This window comes from Herpailurus yagouaroundi, unplaced genomic scaffold, assembly GCF_014898765.1.
Source record: "Herpailurus yagouaroundi ecotype Mexico unplaced genomic scaffold, PumYag 246, whole genome shotgun sequence".
NCBI classification, from domain to species: domain Eukaryota; kingdom Metazoa; phylum Chordata; class Mammalia; order Carnivora; family Felidae; genus Herpailurus; species Herpailurus yagouaroundi.
The window spans coordinates 607,077-633,523 of NW_024412463.1; the positions used below are offsets into that span (position 1 = coordinate 607,077).

At 42.8% G+C, this 26,447-nt stretch overlaps 1 protein-coding gene across 1 annotated transcript in view; it reads right to left on the reverse strand.

Annotated features, from left to right (window-relative positions):
• Nucleotides 1-455: 455 nt before the first annotated feature.
• The window catches only part of ZNFX1 (zinc finger NFX1-type containing 1), a 27,165-nt gene continuing 1,173 nt past the window's right edge, over nt 456-26,447 (reverse strand). Inside the window, exons 2-14 of the mRNA XM_040459711.1 lie at nt 25,044-25,158; nt 20,439-22,247; nt 15,310-15,441; nt 13,732-13,880; nt 12,729-12,878; nt 11,551-11,665; nt 10,030-10,280; nt 8,450-8,589; nt 7,036-7,190; nt 6,521-6,666; nt 5,603-5,713; nt 4,598-4,693; nt 456-3,950 (exon numbers count right to left, since the gene is read on the reverse strand). Of these exons, the coding sequence (XP_040315645.1) occupies nt 1,509-3,950; nt 4,598-4,693; nt 5,603-5,713; nt 6,521-6,666; nt 7,036-7,190; nt 8,450-8,589; nt 10,030-10,280; nt 11,551-11,665; nt 12,729-12,878; nt 13,732-13,880; nt 15,310-15,441; nt 20,439-22,247; nt 25,044-25,104 (5,757 nt within the window). The 5' untranslated portion in view covers nt 25,105-25,158 and the 3' untranslated portion in view covers nt 456-1,508. The remainder of the gene's footprint in view (nt 3,951-4,597; nt 4,694-5,602; nt 5,714-6,520; nt 6,667-7,035; nt 7,191-8,449; nt 8,590-10,029; nt 10,281-11,550; nt 11,666-12,728; nt 12,879-13,731; nt 13,881-15,309; nt 15,442-20,438; nt 22,248-25,043; nt 25,159-26,447) is intronic.

Sequence of the window (26,447 nt, forward strand, 5' to 3'; positions counted from 1 at the left end):
AAGCTATTCATTTAGGCTGCACCTAACAGTCACCAGCAGAGGGTTTCATTCCAGTAAATGATGGCACACATGCATGATGGAATAGGGTTCAGGCTCCTCATATGTATATGCTTACAGAAAGGTCCCCAAGCTAAGTTGCTGGGTTAAAAAAAGCCAAGTGCAGAGCTGCGTACTTTTTTTTAAGAGTTACATACATTGCATATGTATAGCTTACCTCTGGGAGGACTCATGAAGCTGTTAACAGGGTTGCCTCTGGGGAAGCAAACTTCAAGTTATGCTTTTATACAACAACAACAAAAAATTCTTTTTACCATAAGTACAGAGGACTCACCAGCTAAATAAAAACTCCGTACCACAGAAACCAGACTGGCCTCCTCGTAGGCAGTGGCTCCATCCCCATCCTCATGGTCTCAGGCTGCCTGAGCTGTTTCTAGAAGTTGACAAACATGGACCACTGATTTTCTCAATCATCATTTTTATTAATTGGCTTTATAGGCTAAAGTGCATAGTAAAGACAAAAAAGGAAATGCATACATAGGAAAAGGATATTTTTCTCACCAACATTAGAAAGACCTGAGATGCCTAAGTGTCTGTTCTAGGAACACTGGACTGAGGGAATATATATGCAGGCAGCAGCAGGCCTGGGGGCTGGCTTCTGGCATGGGTCTGGGGCCTGCAGAAGCTGCTGGCATGCTAACCCTGCCCAGGCAAAAGCTGTAGTAGTGTTGGGACAAAAGGTCACACTTTGGATAGGTGCTGCTGGTTTAGTTCCATTCAGGGCCTTGGGGAACCAGCACTGCTACTGAACTCCTGCAGGCAAAGAAACCACCATTCCAAAGTGCCAGTCACAGGAGAGGGTATGAGGGATCACTCCTTAGTCAGCCTGGGCCTGCTGCAGAGCCCCCAGCTGTGGGTAGTCACACTTTCCCACTCTGTGAATATGTAACTGGGTCAGGGTTAGTCACGGAAGTCTTTGTCTTATCACATGCCTCCATCTCTGGGAGTGAGGATGCCCCAGGAGGAGAGTGGGAGGGATTTTTGTGCTCCTTGAAAGGATAAGCAGTTCATAAACAACTCCTCTGGGCCTCTGTTTATTGGAATTAAAATTAGTCTACAAGTTAGGGCCTGGCAATTAGAATGAGTCTGCTTCACATGAGTTCATACTCTGTGCCCCCGGAGCACTGCAGAAAAAATATCTGAGTCAGGACCCAGAGATACCAGTAGGTAGCCCTAGGTGGAAGCCCCAAACATGCTCCAGAGAGCCTGTCCACTAACTTGCAGGAGAAAAAAAGAAGGTATCTGTTAACTTTGCTCTCAGTTCTGGAGGTAAAGTGCTTACTCTAGCGCAGGGGAAATCTAGAAACAAACGTGGGCAATCCCTAAAAGTGGATCCTTAAATAGGTACTAAGAATAAAGGACAATAATAAAAAACAAACTTCGGTTCCTTCGTAAAGGAGCCGATCCCAGCCAGGTGGTGGCTAGGCACAAGGCAGCGGTGCACCATCTTCCTACATCATCCTCCGGATCTCCTCAAAGTTCATCAAGTTGTTGGCCGTGTCAGACCAGGCAGGGTGCTGGGCTCCATCCATCTCAGAAGCAAGCTGATTGCTCCTTTCCAGAGTATGATTTATGCCCCCGATCACCTCCTTGCAGTCAGGACATGTGCCCCTCTGCATGGCTCCCCCACAATCGCTAATCACGTAGATGTGACCATTGGGGCACTTGAACCAGTGGCCCCGAGGATAACCCATAGCATTGACTATCTGCACTCGTTCTTCCTCTGAGATGCCCAGGCCAGAGCAGGGAAGAATGGTTTTCAGAGCTTCCATCTTTTTCTGCACAAACTTTTCATCCTCCTGGGTGAACTTACATGTTCTCTCGAGGATCTTCCGGACACTGTAGACCTCTTCTGCTGTGCTACCTCTCAGCTTCCCCTCTGCTATCTTGCAGCGGGACAGGAGGTTCACCAGGTATGTGAGCCTCTGGATTTCACTTTGGAGGTCATCCAATTCCTGGCTGGTAAAGCTCAAACGCTTCTTGGCTAGCCAGTCATGGACCTGCTCTAGTCGACTCCTCACTCTCTCTTGTTCTAAGACATGCACCTTTTTTAGAGAGTCTGACAGGCCAGCCAAGCGGTCGTAGAAGCTGATGTAATTCTCAACAAGGCCCAGATCCTTCACTGACAGATTCTTCTGGGCCAGCTTCTCCTTTAACATCAGAAAGTCTGTAGGAAGCAGCTGGTGGAGGAGGCTCTTGCTCTCCAGGAGGGCCCTAAGTCGTTCCTGGCTGGTTGCAATTTCCCCTGCTGAGCCCTGAATCTTTTCCTTGACGATTTCAATCTCTTCCAGCCGCTGTTTGATGCTGGTTCCATACCTCAGGTTTTTGCGGATGGGCACCTGGCAGATAGGGCACACTTTCAACTTGATGGCAACTTCATCATCTTTCTGCTCATTCATGTAGAAGTCCAGGGCTTGCACCTCAAAGATGTGGCTGCAGTCTTCTAGCTGCACAAAGCGGGCGTCAGGCTCATCTTCAAAGCCAAAGAAGATCTGGGTGACTTCTTCCTGGTGGCAGACACGGCACTTCTTGGGGCACGGTTCCCCACACAAACCGATGCAGGGGTGGCCACAGGCCAGCAGCTTAGTACAAGGCACGTAGCATGGGGGTCGGTCGCAGGGCTCAGAGCAGAGTTTGGTGCACTGGTAGTGCTGGCAGCGCCAGACACAGGGCTCTACGCAGGGGCTGCACAGTTCCCCACACTTCTTCTTGCACTGGCTGTGGACACAGCGGTTCTGACAGGTCCGTTGGCAGGGTGGGCACTCGCCGATGCACGGCTCCTGGCACTTGTGTGAGCAGATGAGCAGGCGCTTGCAGGGCTGCTGACAGCGCTCATGAAAGCGCCCTTCGAAGCAGCTGTGGCAGGTCCCAGGACAAGGATGCCCACAGTCCAAGATCGTGCCACACTTGGTGGTGCACTTGACTGGCAGGTCATACACGAGGTCTTCCACATTACCACATTTCACCTGCTGGCTGTGCCCACACTTGAGTTTCACGGTGACCATTTCTGAGCAAAACCGCACACAGTCTTCACCGCAGGGATGGCTACATCTGTGCCCACATTTCAGAACCTTGGGGCAAGGTTCTTGGCAGCAAAAATCTGACTCAGGCATGGAACAAGGAACCATTTGTTCGTGACCGCACCGAGGAATGATTTTGCGCACCTTCACCTGACAAGGCTGACACTCCTGGAAGCAAACAAGAGGGCACCGGTGCCCGTCTTGACAGATAACCTTCTGGCATGGCTTCATGCATTGGAACTCCTTGTGTGAGGAATCATAGGGGTGGCAGGCACGGGTGCAGACATGTCCACAGCCCAGCCGAAACTCACAGGGTAGGCTGCAGCCTCCTTCGGGCACTTTTTGGAAATCAGAAGCTTTGGATACTAAGGTGTGGGTATCAGGATGGTTCTGGCAGCACAGCTGGAGTGTGTGGCCTATTTGATTGTTCTCTCGAAGGGTATGGATGATCTTGCTCCACAAGGGCACCTTGGCTAGCATCTGCATGTTTCCGATGCAGTACATACCCTTCTTGGCACGGGACAAGGCCACACAGATGCGGTTGGATATCTGGAGAAAACCCACCTTGCCCTCCTGGTTGCTCCGCACTAATGAGAGGAGGATGATGTCATTCTCTTCCCCTTGGTATTTGTCAACTACATGGACCTTGACGCCAGCAAATGTCTTGGCTGGCATGAGTTTGCGCAGGCAGAATAGCTGCCCCGTGTAGGTGGTGAGGATGGTGATCTGGGAGGGGAGGTACTCCTGGCACAGGAAGTACTTGCACAATTCTACCACAAAGCGAGCCTCATGCTGGTTCTGGTGGCTTTTGCCTTCTTGGATTTCCTGTTCAGGAAAGTTGTGTTCTACAAAGAAAAGGTTGGAAGCGACCCCCTAGAAAGGAAAAGAAATGGTATGTCAGAAGGTTCACTCATGCAGTTCTTCCTATTTTCAGATGTACTGGCCACTGACCCTATTCCGGGGAGAGACTTAGCGAGGCTTTTTGTATACTTTGTACCATAATCTTTAATTCTGGTGTCAGTCACTACTGTATGTTTTCTTTTGGGACCATGGCAAGTAGGAAAATGGATACAGAATTTGTCTATTTTAACTTCTAATACATTTAATATTATAATTTCCAACAGCCATCCATGATCCAACTATTACGGTTCAGCAAACAGGCAAAAGTTATGATGATGTTGAGTGAGCAGCTAACTTAAAAGCACTCCACTGTGCTGATTGCTTTACACACATTATCTCCCTCAAGACAATAATGTAACGAGGCAGTACCCATTATTCTCACTGTACAGAAGATCAGGACATTCAGAATTGGTGTATCACTTGCTAAACAGTTACACAGCTGCAGAGCTGGGATTCAAAACCCACGTCTGTATCTCTCAACTTCTACACTATTTCTACTTAGTGACGAGCTTTTAAAAAAGTTGGCTCTAGATCCTTCTGAAAACCCTTTTTCATCCTAAGGTAATACAGCCTCCTTGGTTGTTGATACATCACAGAAAGATCAAATAGGACAGACTCACCTTTATCTTCTCATATTTGAGAACAGAGGGATGATTCTCCAGATCCTGGTAAATGTAGGGGGTCAAAAGCCGGGCAATTTCAGGGCGCATGCGGTGCTGAAATAAGACATACAGGTCATTAGAAACATGGGCAGAAAGAGGGTGCCTGGCTGGCTCAAGTTGGTATAGTGTGTGACTCTTGATCTCAGGGTTGCGAGTTCAAGCCTCACATAGGGGGTAGAGCCTACTTAAAAAAGAAAAGAGAGAAACATGGGCAGAGAATAAAGGGACAGTTTTCTAAAGACTAGGTTGCTGGTGGAAAATCTGGAGATAATGTGAAAGAATAAGGAGAAAAGAGCAGACTGTAAACAGCTCTTTCATCCAACACAAACTCAGCTCATCTTGTGGTATTTTTTTTTTTTCAACGTTTATTTATTTTTGGGACAGAGAGAGACAGAGCATGAACGGGCGAGGGGCAGAGAGAGAGGGAGACACAGAATCGGAAACAGGCTCCAGGCTCTGAGCCATCAGCCCAGAGCCCGACGCGGGGCTCGAACTCACGGACCGTGAGATCGTGACCTGGCTGAAGTCGGACGCTTAACCGACTGCGCCACCTAGGCGCCCCTCATCTTGTGGTATTTTAAAACAGAAAAGAAAAAAAGTCTAACAGTCATTGAATTACTAAGCCAGGTTTTTTTTTTATTTAAAAAAAAAAAATTTTTTTTAATGTTTTTATTTATTTTTGAAGGAGAGAGAGAGCATGAGTGGGGGAGGAGCAGAGAGGGAGATACAGAATCTGAAGCAGGCTCCAGGGTCTGAGCTGGTAGCACAGAGCCCAACGTGGGGTTCGAACTCACGAACTGAAATCATGACCTGAGCCGAAGTCGGACACTTAACCAACTGAGCCATCCAGGCGCCCCTAAGCCAGTTTTATTTTTATGAGACCTTTCTTGCTGGCAACTGGCAGGCTCCCAGGAGACTTCTCCTGAACATGTGGTAGGTAATAAGAGAGGTCCGGCTTCTTACCTGGTAATTTAGACGGACGAAGGGAATGTTTACTTTCACCAGTCGTTCAAAGAGGGACACCTCAAGGTTGAAATTCTTGGCTAGATCATACACATTGGCGCTGGGACGCAGCTGAGAAAACAAACATGTCTGAGGACTCTCTACTGACTTATTTTATCCATCCAATCATATACTCACTTAACCACCAACCTACCCATCAAATGTTTTTCAAGTGCCTTCTATATGCCAGGCACTGCTCTAGGTACTGACAGGCTAAGGATAAAGAGTGACAAGGACATGAAGGCAAGAAATAAGGGTGATGTGATGGAGTGCCCAGGAGTGGTGGTTCCTTAAATAGGCCTCCCTAAAGAGTGACACCTGAGTTGATGCCAGCATGGAGGAAGTTGCCTATCATTTGAAAAGCAAGGTATGAGGGAGCAGGAAGGAGGGCAGGTGGTGGGAACACAGTGAGCAAATGATGGTGATATGGGAAGTCAGAGAAGCAGGCTGAACCTGAGAATATCTGCCTCTCTAGGCTACTTTAAGAAGCTGGATTTTTCTATTAAGTCAATGGGAAACCACTGGAGGGTTTTAAGCTATAGAGTGTCATGATCTGACTTACTTTTTTAAAAAAATTCACTTTGGCCCCTTTACAAAGAATAGATTAGAGGACGGCAAAAACCAAAGTAGGGGAACAAGAAGGAGGCTGTTTTAATAGTCCACTTGAAAGGTCATTATGAAATGAATGATACTATCTCTCAAATATACCCGATATCTAAGAGCACCTGCTCTTAGATTGAACGTGGGAGGTGAGGGAAAGAATCACAGAGAGCTACTAATAAGTTTGAGGACTGGTGAAGCAGAGAGGCCAGGGTCTTCTGTCTGAGTACAACCCTCCAAGAGCCCTCTCTCTTCATCTTCCAGGGGCACCTGCCCTACCTGCTGGTGGTCCCCAATCAGAATGAGGTGCTGGCAAGCTTTGCTCAATGTAGCAATGGTGTGGGCCTCAAGGACTTCAGCAGCCTCTTCCACAATGACAATCCGAGGCTCTACCTTCTGCAGGATCTGACGGTATTTGGCAGCACCTGGAGTCAAGAGAGAAGAGGCTCCTCTTAAGTTGATGCACTGGAGGCTGGAATCTGAGTCTGTGAAAACTGAGTCCTCACATCCATCCAGGGCTGTGGTGGCCACTGAATGAGAGATTAAGTGCTAATGAGTGGTCTCCAGACCACCAACACCCATGTTGGTCATTGTCAGGTTATCGAATGCAGCAGGGACAAGTGGGTGCATTTCATCATGAGTTCCCTAAACATAACTCATTTTCAATAGCTTTCCATGGCCTTTCCCTCTAACCTCCTGAAGAAGCTTCTCTTTACCTATTCTAGATAATCTGATAAGAGCTTGGCACCAGGAGTGAATGGCTGGGTCTGGTAAACTTCCCCATGCTTTCTTACCTGTGGTTGTCATTCCTACAACCTGGGCATCTTTCAGGATGTGCAGGTCTTCCTGGAGCCTCAGCTCAGCCATTCTCTCTGCTGACGTGCGGTACTGGCGCTCATAGTTGAGGATCTTCCGGCGGGTGTCGGCCTGGTACATCTGTAGCCACAGCCTGGAGAATGTGAAGAACCAGAGAAAGAAGATGTGTGCTCTTTAAGATGGTGGAGGAACCCCCTGCAGTGTGTATGAGGTGGAACCGAGACCCTTGAGGAGCTTACGGGCCACAGAGGGAGAGGAAGGAGAGACCTAGGTTTGCAGGGAACCAAGATTCCAAAATGCCCAACAAAAAGAAGTACAGAGAGATATACATAGGTGGCTAGGAGCTAAGGAGGAGAGTAGAATAAAGAATACAGGTTAATTATTGAGAAGAGAGTAAGGGACTTCAAAAGCTTCAAGAATTTCTCACAAATTCTCCTTGGCACATCTCTGAGTCCCCTTCCCTAATTCTCCAGTCTCATTTTACAAGTAAAACAGATCATGTCACTACTCTGCTACAGAATGTTCCAAGAGCTTTTCGGTACTTTTTGAAAAGTGGCTTTTGATAACCCGGCTCCTCACCTTTGCCCCATGAGTCCCTGCAGTTAGGCCCCTCCCACCTCTCTGACCTCACTTTCCATTTCTCTGAGCCACAGCTATGCTGGCTGCCTTCTTTCAATTTCTCAAATAGACATACTCCTTTCCACGTCAAGGCCTTTATGTATGTGGTCCCCATAATTTCATCTGCTCCCCATTCCCTGCTGGTCTTGTTAATGTCTACTAATCCTTCACATCTTGCCTTGTCACTTTCCTGGATACCTCAGACCAGCTCAAATCCCGTGTTCATATTCTTAGCACTCATTGTTCTTTTATTTCTTAGCGGTTATGCCCATTTGTTAACTTATTTGTGGAATTAACTAATTTGTCTCCCTGGATAAACTCTAAGCTCCATTTAAAGGTAGAGCCAAGGGGCGCCTGGGTGGCTCAGTCGGTTAAGCGTCCGACTTCAGCTCAGGTCACGATCTCTCGGTCTGTGGGTTCGAGCCCCACGTCAGGCTCTGGGCTGATGGCTCAGAGCCTGGGGCCTGCTTCCGATTCTGTGTCTCCCTCTCTCTCTGTCCCTCCCCCATTCATGCTCTGTCTCTCTCTGTCTCAAAAATAAATAAACGTTAAAAAAAAAAAAACAAAAAGGGATAGCCAAGTGTCTATTTTATCCCATATCTGCACCCCTAGCACTCAGTTCACTGGGGGTATGCAACCAATCATTAGTTAACACTGTTGAAGGTTGGGGTGGAGGGATGGGGGGGTTATGTTGCAGGAACAGAAAAGGAACCCTTTGGGGTAATCACGTGCACTGGTTGGGAGTTGGGGGGAGGAGGCAATGGGCATAAATACCTATATAGCTGCCAGCGAGAATTCAGGTTCAGCTGCCAAACATCTTGGATTTCACTGGCCTCAGCCTCAGTCATGGTGTTGAGTTTGCGAAGTTCAACCTTCACTTTCTTTTTCATTTTCTTTTTCTGGCTGCGCTGAGTCTGTGGACATCATTAACAGCCAGGGTTACCATCTGAGCAGAAACTGGCTCAGTTCTAAGACCAAGGTCGAGACCAGAGCACATTAAAAAGGGGCTGCCACCTCGGAAGAACTTCCTTGAATGTCTCAAACTCTTCTAACACATATCCATTGCAAAGTGGCTAATTGGGGGCTCTGGATCCAGTCTGCCTGGGTTCAAAGCCCCATCTACCTCTAGAGTAAGTTACTCAACCTTTATGTACCTCAGCATCGCCTGCTACAAAATGAGGAATAATAACAATACATCTTTGCAGGGTTGCTGACTTGACTAAAGGAATAAATACATGAAAGCACTTAGAATAGTACTGACACTTGTTATCACTGAATGTCCTTTGACCACATTCTATTTCTCATTCCTAAAACATGTCATGAAAAGTAGTACAGGTAGGTCTTTCTTGTTAAATGCTGTACAGGGCCTGCTAAGATGGTCTTAATGCCATCATATCGAGACAGTACCTTTCACAAGAGGGTGAAAGGCACCAGTTAGGAGAAAGTGCTCTCCCCTGGCTCTGTCACTAAGGACTGGCATGAAAGATGGATGTCACAATGTTATGAACCTCCCCTTAGTTCCAAACCAAACCAATCAACTCCCCCTGAGGCCACATGGCAGAGAGATGCCCAACCCATAATTCCAAGTATTAGGATCAGATTTGAACTAGAAGATCAAGTTAAAAGCTAGCAGACCAGGGAAAATTGCATCCAAAGTTGACTTTGACAGTCTCTTAAATCATGAGTTTAGAAATGTTATTTTGAGTATCCAGTACTCTACCGTCATAGTAATGAATGGTAAATTTGGAGGACCACTTGGTTCTACCAAAGGAATGAACAAAGGGAAAGTCTGGGCATTCACATTATTCTGGCTTTAAGAGAAATGTCAAATTCCAGGGTGAATAAAGGATGAGTACTCCCTCCAGCCTGGAAGGCTTGCTTCATTCTGCTTTACTTGAATTCTCTAAAATATTAATGTATTTTTCATAGATTCATTCGTACTTGAGAAGACAATATCCATGAAAGCATCAAGCACTGAGACTGTAAGTGTTTGATCTGACCCATATGTGGTGCATTTTTCTGAAAGTTCAAGAGAAGCCATTTGGCCACCTGCTTCCTGTTTTTCTAAGTTGGAATTTCTTGCCAGCGCCCCTCTGAAGGGTCACAATTTTTATACTCTTGGGAACTGGACCCATCTTATACTACAGTGAGGACAAGGTGAATACCTTGTGAGGACAAGGTGAATACGCTGCTATAACAGAAATGGGTGAAAATAAGGGGCTGCAGTTCTAGTCAGAACAGATGTTCTCAGGCTTGTTTCAGGAGAGTTTAACCCCCACCATCTGGCAGTAATAACTGAACTCCCATTTCCCATTCCGTCAGGGCTTCCAGAGGCCATGAGGAAGTGAGCTTACCTCCCACTCTCCTCCAGTTTGCTCCTGACCAGCTGTTGTCCCGGGGCCACAGTTATCGAGCCTCATGGCCAGAAGCACTTTAGCCAACTCCTGGACTGCCCCATTCTCTTCCTTCTTCCGCCGACGAAGTCTAGCCACCTCTTCCTCCTCAATCACCCGGTCTGCTTGAATTAGGTCAGCCTCCTCGGCAATCTCAATCAGCGAACCCTCCTCTTCTCCTTCTTCTTCCTCCTCCTCCCCTTCTGCCTGGGCTAAGAGGAAAGCAAGCAAGACAGGGGTGAAACTCTTGAAGCCAAAGAATGGAAGGGGACACTTATAAGACCTTAGATGTACGAAAACATTCTCAAGGGGTTTAAGTGGTTACTTCTAGCAGGAGAAACTGGGAGAAATGAGTGTTAGGGGAGGGAGACTTAGGTTTCCTTATATACTTTTTTGTTATATTTTTAAATATCATATAAACATATCCCTTTTTAAGAAAGGTTTCACTTATGTCAAATACACAAAGGAAGATATATGATGTAAATGGGTAAAAGTGAACATCCAGGGTTGCCTCGGTGGCTCAGCTGGTTAAGCACCCGACTTTGGTTCAGGTCATGATCTTGCAGTTTGTGGGTTTGAGCCCTGTGTTGGGCGCTATGCTGACAGCTCAGAACCTGGAGCCTGCTTCAGATTCTGTGTCTCCTTCTCTCTGCCCCCATTCCCGCCCCCGCTCATGCCCTCTCTCTAAAATAAAAACATTAAGGAAAAAAAAAAATGAACAACTAGGTACGTCCCACCCAATTTAAGGAGAAAATCCCCAATTTCTCGAAGACACTTGTGGACCTGTCTAACCTGAATTTTGTATTGCTCATTCCCTTCCCTAGCTTTTTGAAATAACCTTACTATATATATACATAATGCATACACATCTCTAAACAACACATCATCTAATTTTGGCTTTTTTTTTTTCATTTCTTGAGCTCTATATAAATGGAATATTATAATGTATTTTCCTACACCTTGCTTTTTCATTCAGCCTGTTTTTGAGATTCATGTTGCCATATATGCTGTAATTCATTCCTTTTCACTGCTGTACAGTATTTCATGATCTAAATGGACAGTAACTGATCCATGTGCTGTACAAATATTGATGAATATTTGAGTTTTCTCTTTTTCTATTATTTGAAAGTGGTGTACCAATTAATTTCCCCACTAGCAGTGTATCATAGTTCCTACTGCTCCACCTTCTTGTCAATATAGCAAACTTGAAAATTTTTGGCAATCCGATGTGTAACAGCATCTCATTGTGGTTTTATTAGCTCTTTTCTAATGAGTACTTTCCATATGTTTATTGACCATTACAATTTCCTATTTTGTGATGTGCTTGTTAAGTGTCTTTTATTTACTTTACTATCAAGCTATTGTCTTTCTCTAATTGATTACAGCTCTTTATATATTCTAGGTATTACTTTCAAGTTTTAGTCTCCGGTCTTTACCATGTTCCACCTTAAGATGTGATTCTTGGTAGACATGCACTCTTACCTGTATTTTCAGGTCCTGCTGGAGCAACACTTTGGGTGAAAGAACTGACACCCAGGCCCAGCCACTCCAGCATCATGGAATGCTTCCAGCCCTGGAAGCAAATCCATTCACTATCCTGAGGAAGGAATTAATTATCAGTCATGAGAATTCCATGACAACCAGTGTAAAGGAAAGGTTTCTGAGAAGGATCAAAAGTAGTTCTCTTAAAATTCAGAGGCTACAAGCTGGCAACCCTTGGGCAACGGGATCATTAAATACAACTTGTAGAGAATTTTAAAAATAAAAATTTCTGCTCTTGACAAAATCAGGATCTATGGCAGCAATGAGCCTGCATCTGAGATGGCAACAAATGGCTAAGAGTGGGTTGCTACCATTTCTTTTCCAGTCTGCCAAGTCCTCTCTACTTTCCAATGTCTCACACCCAGCTTGCTTTAGTCATTTATAGATTGACTGACTGACCCCTTCAGGCTTCTGGGTAACCCTAGAAATCACCAACTCAATGATAACAGAGCTACCATTTCAATGGGTTCCTGGCCAACCACTTTACAGGAATTGTGTCAGTTACTACTTAGAACATCCTTTGAACGCAGGCATTATTACCCGTTTGACTGTTGAGAGACTGTTGACTGTTGAGGATCATACTGGCCATGGCACACAGTCTATGTTACCTTAGGTCACTAAGGTCACTAAGCCTGACTTCCAGGCTCTCTATATGGGCTGGGTTGCCTTATGATTTTGCTTTACAGAATAATCTCTTATAGCATACTAATTAAGTGGTTTATAAATACTAACTTGTTTATCCAAATAATAGTCCTATATCAATTACATTGATCTGTTACAAACCGCCATTTCTGCAAGTCAAATTTACAAATATTAGCAATTTCATATGGTTCAACTTAATGTTATTATTATCCCCACTCTATAAAACAGGAAGCAGGCACAGAACAATTAAGTAACTTGCCAAGTGCAAAATCAGAATTCATATCCAGCATGCTGACTCCAGAGTCTTGCTCTTGACTAGTATACTCAGCCACCTCTCCTCATGAAAAGGGACTTCTCACATTATGGCAGCATCAGATTATCCTAACAGCTAATGCTTCGCATTGTTGCTTCTGCTAGAGACTGCCTCCAAGTACTGAGGCAAGACAAATGCTTACAGCCCCCAGGATGACCCCTACCTGTACTGGTCCATTCATCAGGCTTTTCCAATGCTGGGGGGAGATGTACTTCTCCAGGTGCTGTTCCCGTAGTACACCACGCATGGTACACTCCAGGGTCTGGGCCCCTTCATGCAGCTCTTGCTCTGACTCCTTCATTTGTGTCACAATCTGCCAAAAACAGAGGGAAAGAAATGATAAGCAAGTGAGATCATCCCCTAAACTCAGTTTCTGCCATGAGGGAAAACAAAGCTAAAACAGGAACAGCAAGAGAGAAGAAATAAATAGACCAGTCAAAAAGTCTTAATTTAAATAATCTTAAAACTGAAGGGTTACTATCTAAAATGTTTAGGGGCGCCTGGGTGGCGCAGTCGGTTAGGCGTCCGACTTCAGCCAGGTCACGATCTCGCGGTCCGGGAGTTCGAGCCCCGCGTCAGGCTCTGGGCTGAGGGCTCAGAGCCTGGAGCCTGTTTCCGATTCTGTGTCTCCCTCTCTCTCTGCCCCTCCCCCGTTCATGCTCTGTCTCTCTCTGTCCCCAAAATAAATAAACATTGAAAAAAAAAATTTTTTTAAATGTCTAACAGACTCCTACCACCAGTAAGAAAAAAGAACAAATAACACAACAGAAAAACAGGCTAAGGATACTGTTGTGGAGACTACTTCTCTTTTTCTTGGTAATAGGGACTCAGAGTTTTGCTTGGGTACACTGCTGCCCAGCTAGAAGATGACATTACGCTGGCCAATGGGCTGTAAATAGGGCTGTTGGTGGTTTGCGGGGGGAGTAGCTTTAAAAGGTCCTGGCAGGGGCTGGGAGGGGTGGTATGCTCCTTTCTGCCCTTTTTCCATCTTGATTTTGAGGGCAAAGGTCACACCATGGGATTAACAGATGGAATGCTGGAAGGAACCTGAGTCCTTCACCACTTTGTGGAGCACCTATTTCCTCTGGACTGCCTACCCAGAAAGCCACTGCTACCTAGTCTATTTCTACCATGAACTATCTCAGATATCCAAAGCTGGGACTCACACTCATGTAGGCCCTTCGGAGGTGCATGGGGAGGTTGCGACGGAATTCCCGCTTGTTCCTCAGCTCCCTCAGGGTGAACTGCTTCAGGATTTCACTGTTACTCCTTCCACCTACCCGCACGATGCTGGTCTTTTGACACTTGTAGATGCCTATGGAGCAAAGTGGAGCATAGCAGAGGTGAGAGGAGCTACGCTGGATTCCCTCAGGTGAGAGCTGTATGTGTTTCGGATGTTATCTCAGCTGGTTCCTTAGGGAACAAACTGGTACCTAAAGGAATCCACCCTATTAATGACCAAAAAGGCCTCAGAGATGATATGACCTGCAGAGCAGTAAAATGTGTACTTAAGAACACAGCCTTTATTTTTTTGAGAGAGTGAGCAAGAGCAAGTTGGGGAGAGGGACAGAAGGAGAGAGAAAGGATCTCAAGCAGGCCTCACATTCAGCACGGAGCCCAATGCAGGGCTCGATCTCACAACCGTGAGACCATGACCTGAGCTGAAATCAACAGCTCAACCAATGGAACCACCCAGGCACCCCAGAACATACGTTTAGAATCAGATATCTGGGGACCCAAACCTTGACTTCACCACTATTGCTATGTAAACTGGGACAAGTTTCTAAACTTAAGGCTTCAGTTCTTCATCTGTGATTTGAAAGTAAGCACTTAGTAAATGTTCTCTGTTATTCACTCTACAGGTATTTACCAACTGGTCACTATGTGCCAGGCATGTGCTAGGTTCTTAACATATAGCAGGTAAAGCACAGACTCTATTCCTAATTTGTTCTCAGGTCTCACACTCTGGCACAGAAGATACACGTTAAACAATTTCTCATAATAGCAATAAGTACAGTAAGTACTGTAAGTACATGATGCTGTAAATATATAAGAGGGCAACTTACCTAGTTCGGGTGGGGTAATCTAATATTTAAACTGAGACTCCAAGAATAAAAAATATTTAATCTGGGTGAAAGGAAGAGATATGGAAAATAATATTCAAGGAAAAGGAAAAACATATATTTATTCATTCATTAATACAATTAGTATTTTTTTGAGTGCTAGAATCCATAAATATAGCAAGAAAGAGGACCAACCCACACAGTGTTTATGGTCTAGGGTAGAAACTCATACAATAAATTGTTACATATGTATTAAGTCTCTGAAGAAAAAATACAAAAGGAGGCTTAACTTTGTCTGGGGGCAACTGGAAAAACACACCTGAAGAGATATTTAAGGGGAGATCTAAAGAATGAGTTGGAGTCAACCAGGCTAGATGATAGATGAAGTCAAGATGCAGAGAGAAAAAGTGTCCTCTAGAGATGGGGGAACAGCATGGCCCAAGGGAGAAGATGGAGGAATTCAAGGAACTGCAGACAATCAGTGTTGTTGGAGTCAGGAAGAACAAGGGAAGAGGAAGGAGATAAGGTTCAGAGTTGGCTGGAGCAGACCAGACAGAGCCTGCAGGTCATGGATAGGACTACGGGCTTAGTTCAAATAGCAATAAAATTTAAGCTACCGAAGTTGGTGATGGTTCAACTATAAATGTCTTCTTGATAGAGAACAATTTTGCCTAGAATTACCTTCCAGAAACTGGTCCAAAGCATGATTAGTATAACATACAACCAAGATGGGGAATTTCTGGACGCTAATTTGCCAGACAGGCTCATTGGTTAGAAGTGCCTGAACGATTTTTAGACCAACGTAGGTTTTGCCTAAAAAAGAAAGAAAAAGGAGAGTTAAAAAAATTAATAAATAAAGACTTTCTAGAAGGAGTAATTAATTACTTACAGCAAATTATTATTTAAAAAAAATTTGAAGTCATACACTGAGATGGTTTAAAAATCCAAGAAGCACAAATGAGTATTTTACGAAATGTGTCCCTGCTCTTCTCCCAGTCATCCAGTTCCCCTCTGGGAAGCAAACCAGTATTACCAGTTTCTCGTGTAACTTTCCAGAGTTAGTCATTCTATGCAAATGCAAACAAAAAATGAATATAGTCTTTCTCTAAACTTCCCTTTTTTTTTCAATGCAAATAGCTGCAGACTATTTTCACTACTCTACATCTTGCTTTTTCACCTAATGTACCTTGGAGATAGCTATCAGCACATAAAAAGAATCCCTTCTGTTTTTTGCAGCTTTAAGATATTTTTTCACAACTGTAAGGTATTTTTTAGCCAGTTGTTTACTGGCTACTTGCTAACTCTCATCTAGCAAATTATTTAGAAATGTTTTCAATATACCACAGACTTGCCTTTGTGAAAGGAGGGAAAAACTCAGAAAAATCAACATTCAAGTTAGAGTTATGGGCTCATTAGTAAATGGCCAATAATTAATTAATTATGTCTACAAATAGCTAAATCCTTACACTGTGTCAGGTTGAGAAGTTAGCCACTGTTTTCAAAAAATCAAAGGTGAGTGAGGTAGCAATACAAGAAAATCAAAGATTTCAGTATAGCAAGATAAATAACGACAATTTCTTCCTTCCTTTTTTCCCTTCGTTTGGGTTGTTTTTTTTTTTAATGAAGTAGGCTCCACACCCAACATGGGATTTGAACTCACGACCCTGAGAGCAAGAATCTTGTGCTCCACAGGGGTGCCTGGATGGGTTAGTCACCTTTTTCCCCTTCAAGTAAGTATTGAGTGCCTAACAGGTGTCAGGCACTGGGTTAGATGCAAGAAACACCATGGTGAGCATAACAACTATGGTTCTTATTTTCCTGGAACTTACAGACTTGTAGAAGAGAAAGATAATCACAGAAACAAATGTAAAATCATAAATGTGGGAAATGAGAAATACCCAGTACCAAAAAACCCATATAATTGGGATTCTGGCCTAGTCAGAGGTTAGAAGAGACTTCTCTGGGGAAGTGAAAACTGAGTTAAGAGTGGGCAAGAAGGAATAGGGATAGGGTTGGGAGGTTTCTGCCATATTCCAGGCTAAGGCTTGGGGAGAAGTTTCAGAGGTAACATTGACTAGAACTTGATAATGGTTTGGCTAGGGTGGGTAACAGAAAAGGAAAATTAGGTTTCTAGTTGCAGGACTGGATGGATAAGGATACCTCAGAAGGAAAGAAAATCTTTATAATTTAACATTTACTTTGTCTCCTTCCTTCCCCTTAGAATAGATACTTTTTGGGATTCCCACCTCAAAAAGGACCCCTTTTACTACTTCCCCCTCATATTCACCAGTTCTTCCCTAGTAACCATTTATGTGTGTGGCTTAAGCTAGCCTGAAATTATTACTACACTTGGAACTAATGAGTCCTAATTCAAGTGATAACATTAAGGGAAATTAACTGCAACATGTAGATTTTGAATATACAAAAAGCTCCTCCAAAGCAGTAAGAAGTCATTCCAAAAGAACCCAATCCACAGAAGTAGTAATATAAATAGCCAATAAACTGACAAAAGGATATTTAATTTCATTCTTTTAAAATTTTTTTTTTTTTTTTTTTTTTTTAAGAGAGAAAGAGCAAGAGACTGCGAGCGGGTGAGAGGGGCAGAGGGAGAGAGAAAGAATCTTAAGTAGGGCTTAAGGAGCTTGGCGCAGGGCTCGATCACACGACCCTGGGATCATGACCTGAGCTGAAATGAAGAATTGGATGCTTAGAGCGCCTGGGTGGCTCAGTTGGTTATGCAACTGACTTCGGCTCAGATCATGGTCTCACAGTTCATGAGTTTGAACCCCACGCTGGGCTCTGCGCTGACAGCTCAGAGCCTGGAGCCTGAAGCCCTCTTTGGATTCTGTGTCTCCCTCACTCTGTCTCTCTCAAAAGTAAATAAATGTTAAAAAGAAAAAAAAAAATGTTGGATGCTCAACTGACTGAGCCACCCAGGTGCCCTTTTAATCTCATTCTTTTTTTTTTTTTTTAATTTTTTTTTTCAACGTTTTTTTTTTTATTTATTTTTGTCACAGAGAGAGACAGAGCATGAACGGGGGAGGGGCAGAGAGAGAGGGAGACACAGAATCGGAAACAGGCTCCAGGCTCTGAGCCATCAGCCCGGAGCCTGACGCGGGGCTCGAACTCACGGACCGCGAGATCGTGACCTGGCTGAAGTCGGACGCTTAACCGACTGCGCCACCCAGGCGCCCCTTAATCTCATTCTTAATGAAAAAAATACAAATTAACCACCGTGACATACATTTCCAGGGAGTGATTTGGCAAGATCTATTAAAATTACACAATTATATATTCTTTGATCAGGTTAGGAAATTTCTCTTCTGCATATGTTTTGTTTGTATATGAAATGATTCACAAACAAGGCTATTCACTGAAATATTGTTTGTACTAATAAATCTTTCCATACGGGACTGGTTAAAGACATTATTCCACTGTATGGAATATTATGCAATCATAAACAAGAGTTACTACTTATATACCAATATGAAAGGAACACCAAGATATTTTCTAAATGGACCAAGCAACATGTACAAGATGATTTCTAGCATAATGGGTTAAAAAAAAAGTAAGGGGTGGGGTGCCTGGGTAGCTCAGTCAGTGGAGCACACAACTCCTGGTCTTAGGGTTGTGGGTTCAAACAAGCCCATGTTGGGTAGAGAGATTACTTAAAAATAAAATCTTAAAAAAAAACAAAAAAGAACAAAAAGAGGGGTGCCTGGGTGGCTCAGTTGGTTAAGTGTCTGACTTCAACTCAGGTCATGATCTCACAGTTCCTGAGTTCAAGCCCCACATTGGGTTCTCTGCTGTCAGCACAGAGCTCACTTCAGATCCTCTGTCCCTCGCTCTTCCCTGCCCTCCCCCGTTCTGTCAAAATAAACTTTAAAAAATTTACAATAAATAAATAGAAAGAAAGAAAATCATAAAGTACAATAAATATATTCAATTCAACCATTTGCTTGAATATTTATAGAATACCTCTGGAAGGATCAACAGGAAGATAACATTGTTTTAGGGAAAGGAACTGAGTGGAATGGTGGGAAGAGAGATTTAAAAAAAATTTTTGAACCATTTTTACTAAAACAAAAAATAATGGTTCAAAATTTTTAACCTCACAGATCAGCAAAACCTGCTGATCAGCAAAAAACATTGAGATAACACAAAACAATACTGGAGAAGATATAAGGAAATGGGAACACTAGTTCATTCTTGGTGAGAGTGTAAACTGGTACATCCTTTTTTTCTTTTTTAAGCCTTGAAAGCATCTCTTTAATTATGCATATTTTTCCATTATATAGATGTTTCTTATCAGAAAAAAGTTTCCATTCAGTTACATAACTTTTTTTTTTTTTTAACGTTTATTTATTTTTGAGAGAGAGTGAGCCAGCAAATGGAGAAGAGGCAGAGAGAGAGGGAGACAGAATCTGAAGGAGGCTGTAGGCTCTGAGCAGTCAGCACAGAGCCCGACACTGGGCTCGAACTCACAAACGTTAGATCCTGACCTGAGCCAAAGTCGGAAGCTTAATAACTGAGCCACTCAGGTGCCCCAGGTTATATAACTTTTTATTGTGAGTTGCTATTACTTTATCAGTGTTTTTTATTTTTCTAAAGATTTTAAGTAAACTCTACACCCAAGATGAGGCTCGAACTCAGAACCCTGAAATCAAGGGTCACGTGCTCTACTGACTGAGCCAGCCAGTCAATAGCCCTATTAGTGTTTTTTAAAGACCTCTTTCCAGTGTTTTTTTGTTTTTTTGCATGTGTGTGTATCCTTTATGGAGGATAATTTAGCAGTACACACTATAACTATTAATGTGAATTCCCACTTTAGGAAATAATAAGAATACCTAAAGATAAACACATACCAGATACATAGATATATAGATGATGGACACTTACCAAAGCACTCTATGTAATGACAAAACAAACAAACAAAAAACATCATGGTACACTCACTCCTTACAGTGAATGCAGACATAGTAAAAAGAGTGAGACACATTTCTAAATGTGACTGGAGTGTAACGAATGTAAAAAATGTCTGTAACATGTTATAAAAATAACTGACCATTTATGTTATTGAAAGAAAAAAGTATAAGTGCATGTATGTAAACATAAGAATACAGACACAGAGATAGATCAATGGTCACCTTTGAGAACATCTGGAAAGGTACACATCAAACAACAGCAATTATCACCACAAAGTAGGATTAGAGTGGCATATGGGGATGAGGGTGCAGAGAGGCATATTTCCATGAGAAGTATGGTGTAGTAGTTATAAGAGGCAGGACTCTATAGAGTCAGTGCCTGAGTTCAAGTCCTAGGTCTATCACTTACCACCTTTATGAACTTCAACATATTATTCAACCTCTTTGTCTTAGTTTTTCATCTGTAAAATAGAATGGTTTCTACTTCACAGAGCTGCTGTGAGGATGCAATTAGTAGACACAACACTACTAGCAAGTAGTAAAATGCTACTTGGCACACAGTGCTAATATTATGTATTTGATATTATTTAATTTAAAGTAATATAAAATTAAATAAAAATTAACATAGCCTTTGATGAAGCAAAGGTCATGCATCTTCCTAAATTTGACCCCTCAGCAGTCTTCTCTAACATAGTGACTTTTATTACCATGCATACCAATGGCTGCCCACTGAAAAATCACCACGAACAGCTACTTTGTAAGTAGGTTTGATGCCCATTTCAGAAGAATGTTTCTAATCAAGACACTCAAGAAACCTAGAGACAAGCCTCCCTTGCCTATCTCATAGGGAAGAGGTCAGTCACGTGATCTGAAAAATTCTCTTACCTGTTCCGGGAGGTCCTTGAATAATAGCCAGTTCCCTTGTGAGAGCAAACTGCAAGGCTTCCATTTGGGAGTCATCCAGCTTCAGGGCTTCTTTTGAGGGCCACTGGCTAGGGTCTAAGACATTCACTCTGGGATATCTTAAGGCTTCGGCATTCCTCAGAGAATCCTCAGTGGCTGAGGGATTCTTCATTAAGGGAGTGAAATCATATCTGCCCCCCATTAGCAAGTACCTTGGCTCCCTCACGTAAGAGTCACATTCCACAATGTTCCTCTGGAAGGGGACATCCTCCTCCTGGACCTCCTGAAGTCCTTCCAGGACATGCCTATAGGCCTCAAAGTATGCAGTTGTCTCCACCATAAGGAAAGAGTCAGAGGGCTGGACCTCCGCTAGCAGCTGTTGGCTCTGCTCATTGAAAGAGAGCTGGACGATTCCTCGGCAGAGATCTTCCTGCTCCCGATTAGACACGGTGGCAAAAAGAAATGTTTCAAAGTTGTCCTTGGACATGCACACCAAAGATCCATAGAGCAACCGCTTGGAATTCTGCCAGCGAACAAACTTTAGTGGTTTTGTGTCAAACTGCACCTTGTAGACAATGCCTGATGAGGAACACACGGGGGTGATAATCCTGGTATCGAAGTAGATTCGAATGTCATCAAATTTTCTCTTCCTGAGGCCTTGGTCTTCAAAGCTTTGGAGAAGTTCCAAAATGCCTTCACGGAGGGGTCTAACAAAATCTTCTCTCAGGAGTCGGAAGTGGGTATCCAGATAGATAGCAGTGCTGTCGTATTTTCCGGTAATGATGTTGGGACGAAGGAATGGCCTCTCATCCAAGTGCACTTCATTGTAAGTAGGGTAAATGGGCATGGTCCTGTAGCTCTCAACATGGTCCTCTGCCTCAGGCTGCACTAGAGTGTAGGTATCCACTCTTAAAGTGCCCTCTCGCCTCTTTTCCTGCAGATGTTCGATGATGGTCTGCACCTTTTCCAGGTTCTTCTCTGTCTCCTCTTCTATGTCAACCCCAGAGGCTCTCAAAGCGTTAAGAGAAGCTGGCAGGAGGGAAATGAGCATGGAAGTTTCCTGCACAGAGCTGGCGGGGAAGACACTTACAAGGTCCTGGAGGAGAGAGATGATGTTGCTAATGTGTTCTGGATATTGGTTTCGAATGTCAGGGATGGGTTCAGTGACCATTCCTACCACATAAGTTGGTAGGCAGACTTTGAGGAATTTGGAGTTCTTCAGTATGCCCAGGACATGGAGAACACTCTGGCGGTCCATTTTGGAACTGCAAGCCTTCCTAAGAACCTGGCAGATGAGCTCAAGGAAGTTGGATTTCATAAAAGAATGAGACAGGAGCTCTTTCAGCCCTAAACTTGTGGCAAGAGTGATGACCACCTCAGAAGGGTCTTTCTGCAGAAGACTTTCTAGGAATTTGTAGCCCAGTTTCTTCACTTGCTGTGGCTGTTCTGCAGGCTTCTGGTGTGGGGTTCGCCACTGCTGGAAGTTTTCATCGGACCACGGTGGTCTGTGGTTCCTTCCCTCCTGGTTGCCATTTCTCCGCCTAGCATCATTTTCCTGACCACGTCTTTGGCCTCTAGGTTCATCACTAGTGCGCCCCTCATGGTTTCTCCTTCCCTGATGTGGATTCCTGCCCATAGCCCCAAACCTTTCTTCTCTTTGCCGTACAGGAACAGCATGGTTGGTGGCCCTAGGCTGCCTTCCAGGCTGGTTAGCTCCTCCTCTGAGAGCATTCACTGGTGAGTTATTGGCCTGATTTCTAGCTCTTGGTGGTAATTCTCCATTCACAGGCCCTAAACACAATGGGAATACTGGGTAAGCACAAAAGTCAAGGTACAAGGAAATCTAACAGAACAACAAGGGACATACTCTCATTTTCCAAAACAACAAAGGAACTTAGTAGGTTTTCTTTGCAGAGAAAAAAGACTTCCTATGAAATCATGTAATAAATGTAAAATAGATTACTGTGGTTGCAGCACATACTATGAAAACATTGTTTTTTCAAAGGGTGCAAAAGGGAAAAAGAATAAACATTTGTTGGGGCTCCTGGCTGGCTCAGTCAGAAGAGCATGCAACTCTTGACCTTGGGGTTGTGAGTTCAAGCCTCATGGTGGGTATAGAGATTACTTAAATACATAAACTTAAAAAAAAAAAAAAAAAAAAGAAACATTTGTTGAGTGCCTAATCCGTGTTAGAGGATAAATACTTGCAGTATCTCATTTAATCCTCATGAGCTGAGATTATTTCAGAGGGTCAAAAAGATCAGCTCATTGCTTCTGAGTCTTCTGCCAGTACCAAATAATAGCCAAAGCATGAATTTCAGAGCAAAACAGTCCTGATTCAAATCTTGTCCTTGCCACTTCCTCACTGTATAACCTTGAACAAGTCAAATACTTTCTTTAAGCCTAAGTATCTATGTAGGTGTAAAGACTAAACGTTTGTAAGATGCTTAATAGTATACCCAACATGTAAAAAGTTCTCATTAATGTTATTACTAGTAGCACTAGTAATACTTTTCCATTGGGAATACTCTATTGATTTCCAGGCCACTGGATCTGCCACTAAACAATATGTTACAGGCAACACAGGCATCAAGTGGGATAAAATTACAGGAGAAATGCTTCTTGAAATTTGTCCAGCATCAGATGGCAAGGGGGAAGGTGGGGTTTCCTTTACCAAGATGTTTTTGAGCTAGTTAATACATTGAGAATGAAACCGAAAAAGGAAACTCAAATTTGTTTTAGGAAACTGAAAAATGAAACTCAAGTTTTTCTCCTTTCTGAAGCACAAGTTCATCCACATAGTATTATTTACTACCAGCCCTCAGATAAGTTGTTGGGGGAAGGAGGAGATATACCAAGTCCACACATGAAAGCTAACATCACCCTGTGGATGAAGCTGAACTTGTCTTCCTTAATTTGCCACACCTTTCAGAAGTAAATTTGGCCAAATTAACCAAGAGCCCACTGTCTTTCACTTTCGTTTCCTATAAAATTGATGGAGCTGACCCAACTTGGCAGAATTACTTGGAGCTTTTAAATACAAACAAAATAAGATTGTGTACAATGATGTGAGAATAAAAATGTTATGAATGCACATCATATTCAAGATGACTGTACCATTTCATGACATTAGATGCTAAATCTATTTATGTGCACTTTTCCTTGTTTTGTACTTTGCAGAGAAAATTTTGAGGTGACAACATAAAGGAACATTTGGCAAAATATAAACCCTGTATTACTGAAGTCTAAATTTTATAAGTGTTATCTTATTTACTTTTCAAACTCTCAAAATATCAAAAGAAAGTCCTTCTAATATTTCAATCTGACCCAAAGACTTGATGTTTTGAAGAATTAAAATTGGTATTGTTTCTCATTCTTTGAATAGTCACACAGCTCATAAAATAAAATTCTACAATTCTTCCTCATTTATTCTACAGCTAAAACTCAGATGACATGTTGCAAACTTAGGGAAAAACAGGAATCCATTTGGTTTTGTTTGAAAGTTCTAAGCAAATAGAAAAATCATAGCAGTAGAGTAATGTTTTTGGAATGAGCTTTACTTTGGTGACTAGGATTCTAGACATATGCCATTAAACTAAATACATATCCATTAGCCACGTATGGTTATTAAGAATCTTAGACATGGTTAGCCTGAATTAAGATGTGTAACTTTGAACACTGAATACCAAAAATAGGGTAAACATCTCATTCAAGTTTCTTTATACCGATAACACCTTAAAATGATAATATTTGAAGAGCGCCTGGCTGGCTCAGTCAGAAGAACAGGCGACTCTCGATGTCGGGGAGGGGGGGGTGGGGGGGGTGTCATCAGTTAGAGTCCCACCTTGGGTGTAGAGATTACTTAAAAATAAAATCTTTAAAAAAATGATAATGTTTGAGTATTTAGGGAAGTAAAAATACTGAAATTATTAAAGTACTTGACAATAAAATGTTTGTATTCAGTTACTACAATAAATGACATTATTTGGATATACTCATTTAAACACATGTTAAACAAATTACTATTAAATTTTTAAAATGGATTTCATGTGTTTCTTTTTGCTTTTTTAAAAATGTTTATTTATTTATGTTTGAGAGAGCAATAGCATGAGTAGAGAAGGGGCAGAGAGAGAGGGAGACAGAGACTCCCAAGCAGGCTCCGTGATGTCAGCACAAGGCCAGATGCGGGGCTTGAACTCACAAACCACAGGATCATGATCCAAGCCAAAACCAAGAGTTGGGACACTTAACCAACTGAGCCACCCAGGCACCCCCATCTTTTTACTTTTTTAAATGATGCTACTAGAAAATGAAAAATTACATTTCTGGCTTGCATTATGTTTCTTTTGGGTAGTACTGCTCTAAAAATTATTTCCAATTCAGACACCTTATCGCTGTCTTTGTTAATGTGAACTATACCCATTCATCAGCTCTTAGAAAAAAGAGAGGGTTGTCTATTTTTCAGTCATTCATGCTGTGGCTATGGAATACGCCATTCTTTACTTAAGAGAGGCTGTTAGTCTTAGGCGGGTCTGCTCATTCATAGGAATTCAATTTCCTTCCCATTAAGTAGAAAATCTTGCTCACCTCTGTGGTTAGTATAGGGATTTCTTGGCCTGGCCTCCAAACAAGGTCTTCTGTCCTCCATGTCTGAGTTACCTGAATTCCTCCACGCTCACGTTATTTTCGGTTATCTGGAAATCTGCACAGATTGAGAGAGATCAAGGCCCCTGAAACACAGCAGCTAGCAGAAAAATACCCAAAACAGCATCAAGCCAATCCTCCTGCTTCTACATCTTAACGATTTGTAAACTAAGAGTTAAACACAGATTTAATCACAGGCACAAGTGTTCAACTCTGTGAATGCCCAGTATGATATAAAATGTTAAATTCACCATTTAGGTGATTTCAAATTCCTCCCTCCCTCTTATCCTTGCACTTCGTTGGGGCACAGGGAGTGTCATCAATTCCCATTCAGAACTACTGTTTGGTTTATGTCTTTAGCCAAGTTACTTAATCGGTTGCTAGGTTTCATTTTCCTCTCCCACGAAGCAGACAAATATTGTTGCCAGGGAAGAAAGAAGTACATTTTTGTTAATCCAAAAAACATGTATTCACCATGCCATCCAACAGTTATGCTATGCAGAACTCTATAGCTTACAGTATTCTACAGTTTGTAAATAATTAGTGAGCAGTTATCCCTTATCCTATCGTTTGGAATGCAGCCAAACCGATTAAGCCCTCTGTTCTACTGAACCAAAGAGAAAAAATTACATATTTCAATAACCAGAGGCTTAGCATCTACAGAATGCTGTTTCCCCAGGACCAGCTAGAAATCTGCAGTTTTTTCCTTCTCCTTTCTTCTTAAAGATTTTTGACAGTGATCCTGTAAGAGGAAGAGGAAGCCCCTTTAAGGGAACTTCTCAATGCAACTCATACATATCATATGAGCTGAGGCTAGGGAATGAGTGGGTGACTCAGAGTCCCCAGCAAAGGGATTTTTGAGACTGTCCCTGTAACTGACTTTTAAAATATTCATAGTTGGAAACTGTGAATAGATTTGGCATTATATGAGGAGTAGCTTTTATCCTCTTCAGAAAAAGGAGTCCTTTTCCTTCCTGCCGGGAATATTTTGGGTGAATCTCTTCTCTCATCTTATCAAACCCAGCTCTCAAGTGCATTCAGTATTTTGGGGTGTGTGTGTGTGTGTGTGTGTGTGTGTTTTAATTAAAAAAAAAATTCTGAGGAGAAAATGTCTTCTCCTCTGGTTGAAAAATACTAAAATAGAAACTCAAATTTTCTGAAAAGGGGTAAAAGAAATGGGAAAAAAGAAAAAGGGAGGAGCAGAGAGAACAGGAAATGCTACGAAAAAAAGCAGACTAAAGTGAGTTTCTTTGGGAATCAAGGCCTAAAAGGGCAGGAGGAAGAAAATCAGTGATGGTCAAGGTGGTAGAGGGGTCATATCAGAGAAGGGTAATGGGGGGGGGGGGG